Here is an 18,715-nt window from a genome sequence, read left to right on the forward strand (position 1 = left end):
AGCACAGAGAGGCAGACGGCTATTCACACTCAGTTTTAGAATCACCAGTTAACTTAAGCGCATGTGTTTGGACTGTGGGGGGAAGCTGGAGTACCTGGAGAGCACACATGGGGAGAAGATACAAACTCAGCACAGCAAGGCCCCGGCCAGATGAATTCGAACCCAAGACGTTCTTGCTGTGAGACAACAGTCCTAACCATCGTGTAATTCCTGAACATGAATTCAGTTCCTGCATTAACACCATATTTGTAACATGAAGCATGCAGAGGTATAGTTTCCAAATCTAGACTGTAGCCCAGGAGTGGATGAGTGCATGATGGGGGTTTTATTGTTGTTGTTTTTTTAGAAAAAAGATTTAAACTTCTATGATCCACACATTTATTTCTTATTTTCTACATTCTAAAGGCAATGTGTAAATTTGATCAGGTGAAGATCATCAAAGTGTGTTTTATTTGATCCATCTTTAAATAAATACAATAAACTCAAAGGTCTATTGATTGTCCTATGCCAGTTTTTGTACACTAATGTATTCTCTTATTCTAGCAAAGCAGGTACTATAGCTGTGGTTTGGTTTGGTGATCATCTTGGGGTTTCAGTAAGCAGAGATCAGCACAGCTGTTTTTGAGTCTGGTGTTTCATGAGAGATTTAAATGCATGGACCTATAATGGTGATCTTGTTAAATGAATGTTTTCATTAATTAATACTCCATCTGTTTTCTTATAATTGAATTTGATACAAAGTACCCATCTCCTGAGAAAGCTACCCAATAACGGATGATTTTTCCAACTTCATTTCTTCTTCTTAGCCAGCGGGTTCTCCGCTGTCTGCATGTTTCGGGCTCTGTACCAGCAGTGCGGTGCTGTTGGTGCTGTATGTCATTCATACTGCCAAAGGCCAGCAGCACGGCTGGTACAGCAGTTGTCTATATCGGTTATCGGTGGTAAATGGTCACGAAGACGCGGAACCGCTGTAGTCTTTTCGTGTATTTCTGGAAACACACCCCAGCATACCCCAGAGGGTAGCACGCATGTATCGTAAATGTAGGCCGGTCCCTTTAAGGCAGCGCTGGATGATCCGTGCTGGAGGACGGCGGTAGACCGGGACAGGCACGGCTCTCCTCCCGGTGGATAACGGCACGGACCCGACAGCACGCTGTTCTGACGAATGTGCGCGGTCCCGGTCCCTGTGGCCGAGCGGAAGCTTTTCTAAAGATATCCTTGAAGGAATCTGGGACAGAGAAGGGAGCGGCAGGAGACGAGGCGGAAGCCGGCTCTGCTGACACTCAGGCGGCAGCACAGGCTTTCATGCTGCCGCTACATCCCGCACTAAAACACTCCGGTCTGAAGAAGCCCACAGCCGCCGTGTCCGGCCGGACCTTTGCCTTTTCTTTGGAGCTAACTATGGACGGGATAACGGAGGACTGACACTTGGAGAGCTAGCAAGAACAATTGGTAGTGCTAAATAAATCAGCAGCAAGCGACGAAGCACCGAGCGGTCTAAAGCAGGAGCACCAGCAAAATGTCTGTTCCTGTGAGTATGTCAGCAAACACGTCGCTGCTCGTCTCCCATGTTTCATATTTGCCGTTTTCTGTGGAGCAGGACGGAGCACGCATAACACTGACAGCTGTCTCACTACAGCACACACCCAGTCACATAGCTGCTGTTAGCCTGGCACCGATTGAAACAGCTACACACTATAATTAGCAAATATGTAATAAGCATTTCTAATTCATAAATGGACTGAGAGCCTATGGCTGATGAGGCTAACGTTGAGTGTACCTTTAACTAGTTTCTGCCTGCTAGTAAAGGACAGTGACGAGCCAGTGTGCCGGAGCTCTGTGAGGCCTGAGCCTGGCTCTGTGGTGGGCGACAGTTTGTGTGTGTTTCTGGGCTGGACACACACACACACACACACACACACACACACACACACACACACACACACACACACACTGGTTGTAATGCATGTATATGTGTGTGTGTTTTGGGGGTGGATACACACACACACACACACACACACACACACACACACTGGTTGTAATGCATGTATATGTGTGTGTGTTTTGGGGGTGGATACACACACACACACACACACACACACACACACACACACACACACACACACACACACACTGGTTGTAATGCATATATATGTGTGTGTTGTTGGGTGGCAGCTGCATTATTTGGATGTTGTAGCGGCGGATGTCAGATGGCCCTGATGGAGCTGTGCTGCTGGTCTTTATCGCATTCCTTAAGCTCTCATTTAAAAACAATTCCTGGAGGCTTTACCGTGGGCGCGTGAGTACGCGCGCGCACGCGCCAGTGCTGTACGGTGGCTGTTTGCCAGAGAGTACTCAGCAATGCACATGCTCTTACTTTAGTTTGAATTGTGCTGCTTCCATTGTTAATGACGCAGGTTATTAACACCGGTGCTCAGTGGTCCTTTTAAAGAAGTAATGCGATACTTGTTTTCCGCTTGTATAAAGGAAATCTTTGTTACACTGCTGTTGTGTTAATCTGGAGTGTTGCCTGACATCCACGGTGACATTTTCCTGGCCTATTTGCAGCGGGACTGCACACCTAAAGGTGGTACAGATGATACATTCAAAACAAAAATTTGGTGTATATTAAAAATCTGAATTGACAAAACAACAATGGAAAATTAATACAATTAACAAATTTACTTCATTCACCTAATTTCTGCCCACTGGTTTAATTTCAGCTCATTGTAAGAGTCATGACTTTTTCTTCTGGTGAATGCAGGCATACAGAAGACCAATAATATCAATGGAGCTGTGGACATGTTATATTACTGAAAGTTTCCTAACAAGTGTTGCTCAGAACATAATGAGACAGAGAAAAGCTGACCGGGCCTGCAGGTCGTGTCAACTAAGCTGTCTAAAGTTTTTGGTTGCCTCCTTGTTGCCTCCACGCAGTGTAGCTCTGATGCTAGCTAATGGCTGGTGTGGTAAACACGGACTAACACAGAGGTGAGATGAACAGATCAGCACTCTTGTTGTGAAAGTCTGAGCCGACATTTTGAGTCAGGGTTGGACCAAAGTCTCTGTGTTAAATGGATTGGCTTTTATAGAGTCCTTGTTTTTTAGCTTCAGTTCTTTAAAAGCACTTTACACTACAAACCAGAGCAGGGAATGGGGTCATTTAGTATCTTTCCCAGGAACACTTTGGAAAAACAACCTTTCTATTAGATTACACAACCAACTTCCTGATCCACTGCTCACTCCACACTGTGCACTCCAACAATACAATGGTGTCATTTGAGGTCAATAAAGCTTTAGGTAGTTATGATACCACAGTACGATATAGTTAAATCTATATACATATGTACATATTCATAAGTAAAGTATCCAAGGATTACCTCCCTTTGTGACAGGTTTTCAGCGCGTGCCTGTAGTGAATCACATCCTTCTGTTGTTAATGTCTTAATTTCTTTTAAACATGCAATGATGATCAACATTAGTCACGTCCTGTTATTTATTGTTATATTTTGATAGAATAGAATAAATATTTAGGGATTGCATAATCTTTTTTCTTTATTTATCTTTACAGTAGATTGTCAGTATGAGACAATATAAGATTTAAACATTTCCAATTTTTTAGCAAAACATCCAGATCTCATAAAACCTAACAGCAAACAAAAATCACTCATCAGAACCAAACAAATACTAACAACACAATGTTTATTGTGTTTACTGAAGACTTAAAGATAGGATGAGAGTGACAGGTGAGCAGCAGTGATGTGAACTGACAGCATAATGATGATAAGTGTGTTTCCTTAAGAAATGCATTGCTCAATAATCAATATCACACATTTCTCTGAGTAATACAGAAGTCTCGCTGTCTTAGATGTGGAGAAATCCTGTTATTTAGAACACATTAGCGCATCACATCTGCACAGTGCAGGTTTCTTTGGAACACTTATGATTGCGTATGTCATTAGGCATGTTTTTAATGTTATTATTTTAAGTCTCCTAAGTAGTTTTAATCAGTTATTACAATTATTATAATGATTTATATGTTTTTAATTCATTTCTTCTCATTCAATTTATTATGTAAGTTATTAATAAACTTGAGAAAATGAATAGCCCCGCCCCATCAGCACTTAGATTAGATTATACATGTGCAGTTATTGCACAGAAGCAAGGAGAAGAAAAGATTCCAACTACAAATATGTAAAATAATCATATTCAAGCACTATAATTTATTTATTTATTTAAAACCCAGACCACTGGAAACATTGAAAATCCGATCTATCGTAGATAATACCTGTAGCATTAATGCAACATAGAGCAGGTTCATCTTAAATGCAATGCAATAAGTCTGTTAATCTAGATCTATATGTCTATGTGTCAGTCTTAATTAATAACTTTGTTGTCACTATGTTGTTTTTTGACAAATGAAAGTCAAAATGTTGATGTATGGAGGTGGCAAGAGTTTAAAAAATGCAATATAGTAATATAGAAATAGTGTATTATATAGTATCGTTTGTATAGATATTAATATTTTGTTTATGTGCAGTTGCATTTTTAAGTAAGTGAATGCATCCTCATTTACACCTTCAAAGATTCAGGACATTGTGTTAATTAGCAGTTCACATTGTCACATTTAGTGTGCCTGTTCAAATAAATGCTTAATGAAAAGCACTTTAAACAGCCTAATTATTGCTTTCAGTGCTCATTGAGACTAGAAGGGCAGACTGGAGGAGAGTCATGTCAAATGCCAGTCAAATGTTGTGATTTAATAGCGCACTGTTTTAGCTGTTCAGCTGCAATAGCTATTTTTTTGTTGTTGTTGTGTTTTTTTTTTTTTTTTTTTACTAATTCTAGTAAACCAAATGATCTGTCTTACGTGAACAAGGCTCACCTGCTGGTATAGTCTAAATTCTGTCTCTTTATATCTGAAAGTGGGAAATAAACTCTCCAGTGTGTGTTTATCTCTCTCCAGAGACATTAGTAAGATTACTCAACATAGCTAGGCTTTCTTTGAGTTAGCTGCCTTCATAAAACCTGAAACGAATTTAATGAATCATTCTGCTTCAAAAGAACAAATTCAGCAATGTGTGACATAAAACCTGAGCAGCACCAAGCACGGGTAGACTTTCTGTTGATGAGTAAATCTCAGAATGCTACTTGCCACACTCTTGGGTAAATGTTGTTCCCAAAATAGTAAAGATGAAAACAACGTTGAGTCCATTACCCTGTTCTGTCCTCTAGCTGTGCCAGACAAATGCACACACAAAGCATTTTTTGCCGGCAGTATTCTGTGAAGACCCAGCCTATAACTCTGATGCTCTGTCTAGCCCCCTAGCATGTGGTCTCTGTGTAGTAGCTTTTACCAGTCTCATGTGAGCTACCATTAGGCTAATGTAAAAAAGCAACTATGTGATAGTATTTACAATGAGTAATCCAAAGAAAACCCTCTGACAAAAAGTCTGTCCATCCAGCCGTCTGTCTTGTTCTGCTTATCCGGGTCTAGTTCCCAGGGGCAGCACTCTAAGCAGGACTCTCTCCGTCGGCCACCTCCACCTGCTCTTTTAGGAGGACAGTGAGGCATTCCAAAGCAATCCAGGAGACAAAATATCTCTATTGTGTCCCAAGTCTGCCTATGGATATTCTCAAAACACCTGAACCGGGAGGCATCCAGAGTGTCCTGGCCAAACGAGTAAAACACCCGTTTGGCCTCTTTTTTTAATGTGGAAGAGCAGGGATCCTACTCTTAGCCCCTTCCAATTGACTGAGCTCCTCATCCTCTTTAAGGGTAAGCTCAGAAAACCTTTGACGCAGATTCATTTCTTACACTTGTATTATAGGTGAGGGTGGAAAAGTAGGTATCACTCAGCTCTGTCTTTAATACAGTGGACCAGTGCAGTGTCCAGATCACTGTGGATGTTGGACATGAAGTCACGACTCTGCTTGTGACCAAGACCCCAAGATATAGATTGGTTATCATAAATAAAACGATGAAGTTGCAGAACGTTTGTAACCATGAATGCAGAAAGTGTCTTTGTGCTGTGTGAAACTGGAGCCTTTCCTTTTCACATGAAAATGACTTTACTGTTCAGGTATGTAGAAGTCGAGCACACTTTGAGAGGACTTCTAAACTCAATGGTACTGTCACCATGTGTAATCTGTTGCTAAGCATGTGTTTCACTATTGTGGGAAATGCAATACCCCAACAGTGCCATCATTTTCCACTCATAATTTGGTTCAAAAGTTAAAATTCAACATCCAGTATTAATGTGTGCATTTCTTTTATTGAGAACATTTTCTAACTTGTCTGTTAAAATTCAGACTATGTTGGATAACATGAATAATTTATTAGATAATTAGATTTTTGCAGTTTGAATGAAGTTGATTGAAGTTGAATGAAGTTGACTTCCTGTTGGCCTGATATAAATGAAAAACGGGCCAAAGAGTCTATGCACACATTGTAGAAGTGGAGAAGATATGAAAACCACCAATTTTCTCTTCATCATATCAAATAACTCCACCTACAGGTCATTAAAAGAGGGACATTGGTTTATGTTAGATTGTGTCAGAAAGACAAGGGTTGAGTCAGTTTTTGTCGTCAATGGCGAAGGCAGAAGTGACACACAATGTCTGCGCCATCAGTGTCTTTACAGTCTGAGTTGTGATGGGTTTTCAGAACAGATGGTGCTACTGTGATGACAAGAGTCAAGGGACAGCGCCTACATCATCAGAATACACTGTGTGATACAGCATTTTAACCAGTCTTCTCTGATTTCTGCCATTTTTTTTATGTGAGGTTCCAGACAGTAGCAGACCTCCTCAGTTTTGCTCTGCACTTACTGAGTCCACTCTGTAGGGCAAAGCTGGCAAACAGGTCAGGCTTCTTAGGTATACACCCCAAGTATCCACAAGACCTGAACTTGATGGGTAACACACCGATTGCATGTCCTGGATTCTTGAATCCCTCTAAGGTTGCTGTTGAGCCTTAGGAGCAGGTAGTCACTCAGTATTGCTGTTCTCCAAATGTGAGAGTTCTGTTTACAGACCAAATGCAGTATGTCCCAATTCAGAACAGTTGTGAAGTAATCAGCTGGTCTTTCCTCTGGTTAGAAATCCATCCATGCATCTGTTAGACAGTGCTAACCACTGCACCACGATTCCTTGAATTCTTGAATTTCTATCATTGAGGAGGACTTTCTCTGCTTATGTAGTGCGCAAACTGTAGGTGTGGAGAGTGACTGATTGGCTACTTAGAGAGAGAAAAGGTCCTTTTCCCTATCTAACTACAAACACACACGCACACACACCATCTTAAATCCCACCTTTCGCCAGATCTTAACATCCTCTGTTGAGATGTTTGCTATGAAAAGTGCAAGTGTCATGATGAAATGTGATGTGTGACAGTTGGGGACAGGGCTTTACGTGACGGGAGATACTGCAGTTTTATTTCTGATTTATTCTATGTGGAAAGCCTTTTCATAAGATGGTAATTTAGATGTTCATCTATCTTTGAAATCTTAAGTTGTCTTAAAAAAATAACTGTGATCTGTGAAAAGCAAGAATAGGAGTGTGCAAGTTTATTTTGTCTAGCACAAACTCTTCAGGCTGTCTGTCCATTCGTCCCATTCTTATAAACACGGGATCTCTTGAGCACTTTCAGTGAATTCTGCAAATTTAAACCTTCGCTTGGACTGAAGAAAGAACTTGTTATATTTGGTCAATGTGACCAATTGTTCTGCTTTATGAAGCTGGATTTGGAATTATCCAGATAGTTTAAGGCTTATACCCGAGTTTTTAGTATTATAAAGGGACCGTCACTTCTTACTGTGGCGCACCACTGCTCCAGAATAGCTTATCTTCCAAATTAGAGACAACCATGTGGGAAATCACATCTTTTTTTCTCAATATTTTTTGCCACTGTTTTGTTCTACAAGCCTGAAAACATAAGATCCTAAAACAGAACACCTCTATTTGTTCTTATGGACCTTATATCAGATTTGCATGTACTCTCGGTGTTATGTTTGATGCTGTTTTTGAAACACCACCGTGGCTGCACTTGAAAGAATGAAAAATGTTGTGTTGAAATAAAAAATCTTAAACACAGTTAATGCTGGAAAAGACACTTGGAATAGGTGCAAGTCCACCGAACCAGAATTAAGTGTGAAACTGCAGCTCTGCAGGGCAGCTGTAGTCAGGTCAGCAGTGATAATTTTAAGGTTACTAAGCAGGAATTCTCCTATGTTTTACCTTTGCTATAATAAGGATCATTCAAATTTTTAGACTGGTTTTGTAGACCTCTGCTGGAATAACAATTATAATCCATCACATTTTCCCGTGTCTTAACGATAGAGTAATGATACTCTGTTAACTTGCACAGACAGAAGCGTTGCCAACTTTCCTTTCTGGCTTCAAATAGGTTAAACTTTATTAATATAGTAGGTGTTGTACAACTAAACGCTAATGAAAGTGAAAATGTAAAATGACTGGTATTTATGTGCTGCTCACTGATGCTTTATTTTATGCACTTGGGAAACTGTCTGTCTTACATCCACACTCAGAGTTAGTGTGGACGATGTCTTCATTTCATTGATGTTGTCAGTCACAGAGCTGTGAAGGGGACAGGCAGGGTACACCCCGGAAATGCCGCCAGTCTACCACAAGAGAGACAACCGTTTATGCTCAGATTCACACCTTTGGACAATTTAGAATTACCAGTTAACCCATGTCTTTGCACTGTGGGAGGAAGCTAGAGTTCCTTGGGAGAACCCACACAGAATGACCTAAGCTGGCCCGTGGGTTCAAAATCTGAACCTTCTGGCTGTGAGACCACAGTGCAAACCACTTTAGCACCATGCCACCCCACCTTTCTGCCAAAGGATCTTAATCTGTTCTTCCCTTCTACCTCTACGCACTGGTCCATGGTGTGGGATGGCATTTGTGAAGACTAAATTGCTTGGCTTGTGGTTCACAACCAATTCACAGAATAGGAGCTAGACTGATTGAACTCATAAATCTGGTTGTGTGTGTGTGTGTGTGTGTGTGTGTGTGTGTGTGTGTGTGTGTGTGTGTGTGTGTGTGTGTGTGTGTGTGTGTGTGTGTGTGTGTGTGTGTGTGTGTGTGTGTGTGTGTGTGTGTGTGTGTGTGTGTGTGTGTGTGTGAGAGTCCAGCCAAGTTTCACTCACCCTAACTGCAACTTGGTTATTTGCAGTTAGGGTTATTTTCCCCATTTTTACCCACCAGTTAAAATTGATGGCTAAAAAAATATATATATATATTTTTTTTTTTACCTTTTTTTTTAAACTGGGTCATTTTTCTGTACTGATCATGTCTGTACTTCATGTCTGATTTGCCCCCAACAAAAATAGGAGCTGACGTAGAAAGGGCAGATACACTTTTGGTATCAGTGATGTTAGTCAGATTCACAGCAATGTCCAGTTTTTTTAACCACCTATCCAATTCAGTGTCACTGTCATAGCGCACCGAGAGTACAGAAAGCTGGTATGCTATGTAGCAGCTGGAATGGTAAATGGTAAAAATCCATCCATAATCCAGGTAACTCTTATTTTCTGAACGATACAGAATAAAGAGCAGCCAGGCTACGCTGCTAATTAGGCTGCTGTAAGGGCAAGAGGTCAGCGAGGCAGCCTGATGCTTTAAAAGTCATCAGTCAAATGTTAGCATCAGCTCTAAAGCCAAGAGGCACACAGAGTCAGGTGAGATGGTCGTTTTCATGTGGTGTTTGCTTCTGTGACGTCTTACAGATTTATGCCATCCTAGCAGTATGCAGTAGAAAGTGCAGAAAACAGACGAGTACTCTGCTACTACATACTGGGGCAGAATGCTAATTAGCCTACTTTACTTCTGATGGCCTATAAAAAGACTGCACAGCCCTGGGAGAGCTTTTTGGGACTTGTCTGTCGTCTTTCTTTTCCTCTGTAATGTAACTATGTAAATGGATCTGTTTATTTGCTAGAGTTATACTTCCAGTCCTGGGTTAGGGTTAGGTAAGGCCTGGGAGATTCGTTTTAGTAAGAATTCCTGGTCCCAGCGGGTTATTAAAACAAGGTATCTGAGATAAACAGATTACTCTTTACATTCATGTTCAGTATTAAGCTCCTTTTAATTTCTTGCAGTGTAAACCTGGCAGGTTTTCCTCTTCTGAACAAATTCATACACGCACACCTTTTAGCACAACTCGAGCCAAGATGACTAAAAGAGATGTTTCAAAAGACCTCAAAAACCTTTCCAGAGGAAACAAACGTTTAGGAAAAGAAGAAAAAATTAGTATGTAGAACTTGTGGAAGGAGGGTGCCTGGAGTTGTCTCTTCCTGCCTTGGCTGATGCAAGTTTTATGTTACAGTACAAGAATGAATCATCGTTGTGTTTGTCAGCAGAAACAGGTTAGACGTGGAAGAACTCGGAAAAAAGTTTTGTTTATTGTATGAATGACAAAGAAGGCTTCCGCTGACTGAGTGATTCGATAAACTGTGGTTTAGGTATTTAAATGCCGTTTTGAGACATCTATTATTCACCACCAAAATATTAAACAGCATGGGATAATTTCAGTGCTTTGAAATGTTTTCAGAAGCATTTTTGACATGCAAATATTCAATCTTCAATATTAATGCACAGGCTTCTATGATAATGACTAGCAAGTAGTCAGTAACAACAGGGTAGCAGATACATTCACACTGTAAGTCCCACTAGCACCCCCTCCAGTCAGCTGTCGTTGCACACAGTGATTATAAGGACTGTGCAATGCTGGAAATCAAAGTGATATCTTTTCTTATTATCTTCAAGCATGTCCAGCAGGGAGACGGAGGCATGCCACAGAACCATCACATTATTTAGAATTTCTTTCCCATTCATTTTTAGTAATTGCTGAAGGTAAGATCAGGAGGAACCACAGTCAGTACAGCTGGCTACTTTAAAGACGTGATATCCTTGAAAAATATAACTGGTAAAACTAAACGGGTGTCATCAAGTCTGTTTGGGTGCACTTTTTACAAAGCAGACAGTGTCGTTTTTTAAATGATGTTACAATGAAGAGGACATTTTTTTTTCTTCCACCTCTACAGTTCAGGAACACGGTGGGTCTGAGGCCCATCGCAGCTGTCACATGAGAGGAGGTGGAAAACACCCTGCACAGGTCACCAGTCTGTCATAGGGGTGACACAGACTGACAACCATTCAGCAAATATACAGGAAGGAACACGCACCCTGCACAGACAGGCTGTAGCTGGCTGGTGGACTGGAATCCAGGACCTTCTTATTATGAGACAACTACTGTGATTGGAGACATGTTAAAAGTTGCTGAAAGTAAAGTATTGCTGGGCAGGTAAAAAAACATACTTTGCATGTAATCAGTGATACTGGAGACAGTCAGTGGACTGTTAGTAGTAGAAACGAAGCAAATTTTTTCATACTCATTATGTCAGAGGACAATATTTGAGCCAGACCTGCATGGAGTTTCCCATAAATATGGACCGTGTGTGTACGTGCTGGAGTTCTTGGCTTGTTTGTAGCTCAATGTACTGTCCTAACTGTGTGTAGGGTTTTGTGTGTGCATTTAAATTTTTGTTCTTTTGGGGGTTTTTTTTGCACATGCAAGTGCAAGTTTTTTGTCCAACAGGTGATTGGTGAGAAGATGCATATATAATCATTAAAAAGACTGACTTCTGTGTATAAGTATACAAACTGAACTGTAATGGCCGATGTATTGCTATCTGCCTCTCATCCTATAGGCAGTGTGTAACGCTGCCTACAATGGTTGTTATTGTGCCTCGCTGTCAAAGACCTGATTGTCAGACAGTAGAACAACGAGTTCCCTCTATCAGGAAAAAGTCTGTGCTATGAGGCTTATAGAATAGGAAATATATTTTTGAAGGTTTTAGACAGCAGTTCATTGAACTCACTACTAGACATGAATGTACTGAAACGGTTTTGTTCTTTTTTTCAGTTAAGAGTTTTGGTATGCCTACTTCTCGTGCTACAGCCACTCTATAAGCCAGTATCACGAAGTATGTGATGCTCAGCTCTGATTACTACCTTTAAATGTGAAGGACCAGGTCCTTAAATCACAAATATCTAGTGATGTATCTGCCGTATTAGACCAATAACTGCTTGAAACATTGGGTAAACAGAGCATACTACTACATAGTACTACTCTCTGCTCTATGTAGTACATTTCCAGTGTTTGGAGGGTTTTTTTACTGTTGCACAGACAGTTTGCGATCTAGGACACAGTTTTATGATAATGGCCCAGATGGCTGTAGATGGCTGTAACCGAGTAGTGAATAGAGTGTATTGACACCACACAGTCTGATACTGAAAGAGACTACAGTTGACAAAAAAGACTGTTGACCTCCAGGATAAAAGCATGAAAGACGTAACGACAAAAGTCTTTTAGACAAAGAGCTTTTTTTAAAAAACTATTTCACTTAAACTTCTGCTGTGAGTGCGCTGACGCTGATTACATTACTCTGTTTGTGTGGGCAGAGCAAAGTGGAGGGGTCAGTGGGGATTTTTGAAATGAATGCTTGTGATATGGACATAATTTTGTTTATACATCACATAGATGGAAACAAAGCCGTGTGTGTGTGTGTGTGTGTGTGTGTGTGTGTGTGTTCACATTGTCTTGAGCAGGACAAAGTTGACACTTCTGCTGGCTCATAGATGATGTTAGCTGCTCCAGGGGCAGTATACCTGCTATGTTTCATATGCAACTACAACTTTCCCACCTACACATTATCCCACTCTCTGCTGCTCGCCCAGCAGCCGAGGGTAGATTTTGTGTGTGATTTTGAATCAGAACAGTGATCTGCAGTGTGGCTATGCAGTCAAAGAAAGAATGTTCCTGTTTCAAACCTGCTGGCTAACGCGGGCCTCTCTGTGTGGAGTTTGCATGTTGTGATGTTGAACGTAGGTGTCAGTGTGAGCATAAATGGTTGTCCATCTCTTTGTATTTTCCATGTTATAGACTGCAGACCCATCCAGGGTGTTTCCTGTTTCTTGTCCCATGGCAGCTGGGATATGCTACCCTCAAATGTATAAGCAGTGAAGAAAATGGTTGAATAATGAGTTCTTTCTCTTAATTTAATTTACGCTTGCGGTAAATTAGAAAGAACTCCCGATCTGTTTGGCTGAATGTAGGTTTTGGGTTTAACCTCCTAAGACCTGAACTCTATCATGGCATGTGTTTTTTTAATTCTCTTTGCTTTTTGGGCTGATTGGCACCTGATGAATGTAAAAACAAAGAATTACCAGATGTTTTTTAATGTGAACATGTGAACATGGTTGAAAATTGGTGTGATCTTGTGACCTTTGCCCTAAGCCTTGACGAATCTTTTCATTGACGTATTTGAAAATCTCTGAAAGAGTGCTTTCATTATAGAGATAGTTGTACTTGTGCTGACTTCTTACCTTGCATCTTAGAAGAGGATCGATTTTTTTCCGGTGTAGGAATTGCTCAAGGATACATGGAGAATGTATGCCTTCACAGAAAGCTTCTCTATGGGTGTGTCCCCAGATGATTTATTGTCCATGGAAACCGACAGTCTTACAAACTTTATTATTTTATTATTACAGGTTTATTACTTTCAGTCCAGGGTGTCCAATAGGCCGTTCAAGGAAGGAATGGTAGACTGACTCCTGGTCCAGATCTCTTGGAAGCCACTCCAACTAAAAATATTAAATCCACAGCCATGTGGAACTCCTGATCTAGTTTTGAATTGACATTTTGTAGTGCTAAACAAACATTATTAGTAAAAGTTATGATAGTTTCCATATGCCTGTCCTGTACTTTTTCACCTGTTTTTTCAAAAACAGTTCTTGATCGATGGTAAAAATAAATAAATTAAAATATTCCCATTATTTTGCTCTTTTTTTCTTTCCCCATCTCCATCTCACTCTATCCTTAACCTCATCTTCTGTCTCATTTTCATTACATCCACTAACCTTCTCTTTTCCTCCTGCCTGGCAGCTTCATCATCCACTGTCTGGTATAGCCACCCTCCCCCTTCTGCACATCTCCATACCACCTCAGCCTTGTTTCTAACTTTGTCTACAAAAAGCTGAACCTGAGCTGTCCCTCTGTTTTACTATTTTCTATCCTGTCCCCAAATCTGTATACTCCTAGTGCCTTTCCCAAGCCTGAATAAATGGGGAGGGTTGTGACAGAAGGGGATGTGGCATCAGATCTTTGCCAGGTCAGACGTGGATCCAGTGGCGTGTCTAGAAAATTTTTGTTGGGGGGGCCAGGTAGGGGCACAGATTTGGAGAAGGGTGGCAGATTTAATTGGCAGATAATGTTTAAAAAAAAAATTCTACCAACCCTTAACCATAATTCAATAATCCTATAAACCTAATAACCAAATGCACTTTTAACTCTTATTAGAATGAGATTTTAACCACTACGGTGCAAAGTTTTTAGATACTGCGTTGATAAAGTACAAGAGATACAATCAGTGCTTTGTCAGTGCTTACTCAGCATTCAAGGACAGCAATATTTGCATAGTATTTTTACTGACATATAGTGCACATACGTATGTTTTGGGCAAAAACATTTTTGAAAATTAAAATACGAACATTTGTAACAAACAATTGACAAATTAGCCAATGCCAATGCAAAACTTTATCTGCCTGTTAAAAAAAGAAGATAATCTTCTCACAAACTGGTGTTTGATTTTGAAACAGGAAAAAAGTGGAGAAACAACTGAAAAGACTAATATTTGAATGAAACCTGAAAGCAAGTAAATACTTTCTATGCTGCCTAATGTAAACTTTGGTAATATTGATAAAGAACAACACTGGCTGATGATGAAATACAGTCAGCTGGCATGGTGACACTGCCAGTATTAACCTGCAGGGCTGGACTGGGACAAAAAAATTGGGCATTTTTACTACAGACCGACCCACCAGGTAGTAAAGCCATAAAGACTTTGAATGAAAACAAATGCTGTTGTGACAGTGATGTACAGTCTTGTTGGTATATGTATGATTTCTATACATTTTACGTCAGATAAAAACTTTGGTTGTAAGATTTAGATAATTATTTAATAAAAACTAGGTATTTTAAATGAGAATAAGAAAGAAAAGTATTTCTTTGTGCCCACCTTTCCCTGTTAATGCCCTACCTGGCCCCCTGGCAAAACTTTGCTAGACCCGCCCCTGCACAGTTACCAGCTGTCAGCTACATAAAAAAGGATCCTGGTGTTATTTGTCTCTCAGAAACAGTTGATAACTTCAACTCATTCATGTGACCTAAAAGGTAAACCTGTTTCTCCATCACCTGTTCAGCTCTGATGGTTCAGTAAGGACATCTCCTGGTTTCATCTTCATGTTTCCCTCTCACCACATATCTAAACAGACATCATGACCAGCAGCTTTACAGCTGTGGCTCCAGCAAACATCAGCTGATACTAGAAATTAATATTAAATAAATTCTAACAACAGCTGATCAAGCTTAAACGTGCTGCTGTTGTTTAGCGCAATATCCGCTGGTTTCCTCTTTCTGGCGCAAAGTGGGCGATAAACAAACAAGAGAGAAAAGCCGATCAGCTGATCATTGATCAGTTTCATGATTGAAGTAGCAACAGGAGAGGGAGGGGGAGAGAATGAGAGAAGAAGACGCAGCTGTGCAGCATAACGACAGAATAAATCCAGCTTTGTGTCTTTTTTCCATTCTAGCTAAAGTTCGGGACAAACTGCGTCTCTTCTCAGCTCAATACGAAACGTGTAATATTTTCTCTGAATGAGGGACCATTCCATTTTTTTTAAGGAGCCGTTGGCAACTCTACTAACTAACCTTATGAATAAAATAAAGTTCACTATCAGTAACATCATAGCACCCACCCAGCTGTATAAAAACTCCAAGCTGGCTAGAACGCAGTATGAGTTATTGCAACTGACAGTAAAAAGTCAGCAACATGAAAATAAACTCCACCTAAACTTGGTTTATATCTGACCCAGATAGACTGCAGGTCATAACTTCTTACCTGAAGTTCAGTTCACCTGACACTCGGACTGGCGGCTGCTTCGGGTCTCTCCTCCTGCCTCCCCTTCCCTCATCCACCTGTTGCCTCTGTGGAAGCCCCGTCATAGCCACCACCAAACAACTGAGTTATTTTTACACATCGACCTGCATCTGGCCAATCCACCACCTCTCATTGTTCATGCCATTACAAAAAAAATAAAAAATAAGTCACCGGGCATATGCCCGGTATGCCCGATGGCCAGTCCAGCTATGTTAACCTGCAACCAAATCTGCAGCTCCATACAGCAATGTTACGACTTAGATTATATCTTATAACTCGTAACTCTTATGTTAGCTGCCCTCAGTAGCCTACTGTCTGAAATATTCCACAGCTGCAATAATTCTTTAAGTGTTATTTTTTCCTTGGTATTCTAATTTCACCGAAGTTTACTAAACTCAACAAACTTGATATTACTTACCGGGACATTTATTCTGTCCTCATTTTCTTTCACTGAAAAATTGTTTCCTGCAGTGCCGTCTTTCGCGCTTGGCTCTCCTACCTTTGCTAACGTGATGCGCATAGCGCAGAAGCGATGCTGCATTCACTTACACTCGGATATCTGAGCGTCACCGTGAAAACATAATCGGACATTTGATATTTGATTGAATTTTATTGTTTTGCCTTTGGGGTGGCACCTGGGGTGGCCAGTCTGGTTTGGGGGTTGGCCTGTGCCCCCCCAGGCCACCCCGCTGGACACGCCATTGCGTGGATCAAAAAGGAAAGTAGTTTGTCTCTGTGTCCTTTATTCCGAATTTATATTTTTTCCAATAATGGAAAAACATTCTTTAGAGGCAGGGAAGTGCCTGCAGACAATTGGAACATCCTTTCAGATTTTTGGATTATAAAGGGTTAATTGATTGTCACATCCACTGAAATACATTCATGTTAGTCATTAGCTCTTTAAGGCTGGGTGCCAAAGAAATGCCAATCTGACAGTAAAGACAGTAAAGCTATGGCATGTTCCCTAGCGCCTGTGCATGAGCATACCAGAGCACTGACACGCTTTCTCAGCCTGGGAGTAAGGACACTGGGAGGGCTTATTTGCATGATAAGAGCTCCTCAGGCCAATAGACTGAGTGGACAGAGGAAATATCATGATTCAGCAGGAAGTGACGTGTCGGGTTACACACTCCGCCCTCTTTTCCACAGCAAAGACAGAGAGATCAAGGCAGAAAGAGGGGACGAGGAGGGTACAAGTAAATGAGGCAGGCAGCGGTCTCATTCTTGCTGTGTGAGATCACACAGGGGCATTATGTGGAGATCTGCTTGACTGTTGAAAACAAGACTGGACAAGACAAAAGAAGAGATACGGAGAAGGAAAATAACAGGGAGGGTTGGGAGAAGGACATAGGAAGGAAGGAGGGTGAAGGAGGGGACTTGGAGGAGTTTGGAGATCTTTTGGATCTTGTTGCACAGTCTCACAGGGCTGAGCTAAAGCCCTGCCTCGGAGTTAGCACAGCTGCCTTGCTTGGGACAAAATGAACTATCTGGTGAGTGTGTATGAGAGTTTGTTTTCATTCAGAATCACAGCCCATACAGCATGCTGCCTCTTTAAGGTGATCCTTTTTTTCTAGCGTTTGTCTTACTCCTTTAGTTTCAGTGGTTTAGTGTGTTTTAGCAGAGCATGCTATACCCCAGCTGTGAAAGCACTGTGAAGGAGAGAGAGCGAGACTGGATTTAACATTTCTTCAGTGGACCTACCTTTTGTTGGCTCTCAGCAGTGTGTGTGTGTGTGTGTGTGTGTGTGTGTGTGTGTGTGTGTGTGTGTGTGTGTGTGTGTGTGTGTGTGTGTGTGTGTGTGCACAGCAACATTTCAGGCATGCCATTGCATAAATAAACCTTGTAAGTTATGTGCTTTAAGAAAAAAAATATCCAAAGTAAGTGAAATTTCACACTTCTAAGTTGGATTGCTGAATATGTATTTCAAAGTATAGCAAAACATAAGTCACTAATGCTTATAGTTGTTAAAGATACAAAGCTACTGGTTCTTTTAATCTTTTTTCTTTGAGTGCGTTTTTGGACAGAATCAGAGCACACAGAGCCGCCATATTCACCACATTTAGCTGTTTGGTTTTTCCACTATCCTTTCCACTTACAGCCAGAAGCACAGGCTTATGTTGAAACAGAAGCCCCAGTGGACCTAGAAGGAGATTTTGGGGGGCTTTGTGACTGAAAAGAAAGAGAAAAAAGAAGAAAAAAAGGTCAGAGAGATGTGGTCTGTTGTTTTTCTTACTCAGAGGAAAGTAGGGAGAAATGTAGGTCTTATGGCCAACTGACAGTCAAAGGCGATCCCTTGGTTGAGTTAAGTGAGCAGAAATCAAGGCAGAACAGGATGCCATGTGCTGATACAGAACATGACAAAGATTTAGCTCAAACAATGGGGACTTGATGACTGGAGAGACAGAATTATGGTTTGATAGGGAGGGGGGAATTTGTTTGATAGAAAGAAAAAGACTGCTCCTTCCTTGCTATTGTTTCTGAATGTTGGCTCAACACTTAGTGAGTGTGTGTGTGTGTGTGTGTGGCAAGTACACAGTAAGGAATGTTGCACATAGTTAAATACTGTAGAGCAGATTGCTGTGTTTGTAACGAGTAATTACCTGCCAGTAATTAGTGTGTAATCAATATGAAATAAGATTCCAGTGTCGTGTGATTTAGATGTAAGTCTCTCAGACCTTTTCCACTGACTC

General features: G+C 40.9%; 1 protein-coding gene across 2 annotated transcripts in view; it reads left to right on the forward strand.

The window, feature by feature from the left end:
- The first annotated feature begins 860 nt into the window (after positions 1-860).
- bcar1 (BCAR1 scaffold protein, Cas family member) overlaps positions 861-18,715 on the forward strand; it is a 47,815-nt gene continuing 29,960 nt past the window's right edge. Inside the window, exon 1 of one of the 2 annotated variants that reach the window (XM_026174801.2) lies at positions 861-1,531. In XM_026174801.2, the coding sequence (XP_026030586.2) occupies positions 1,520-1,531 (12 nt within the window). In that variant the 5' untranslated portion in view covers positions 861-1,519. Of the gene's footprint in view, positions 1,532-17,181; positions 17,516-18,715 lie in introns of those variants that run through there. The other variant, XM_026174802.2, reaches the window with a different exon arrangement.

Source organism: Astatotilapia calliptera, chromosome 7 (assembly GCF_964374335.1).
Source record: "Astatotilapia calliptera chromosome 7, fAstCal68.1, whole genome shotgun sequence".
In the NCBI taxonomy this organism is placed as follows: domain Eukaryota; kingdom Metazoa; phylum Chordata; class Actinopteri; order Cichliformes; family Cichlidae; genus Astatotilapia; species Astatotilapia calliptera.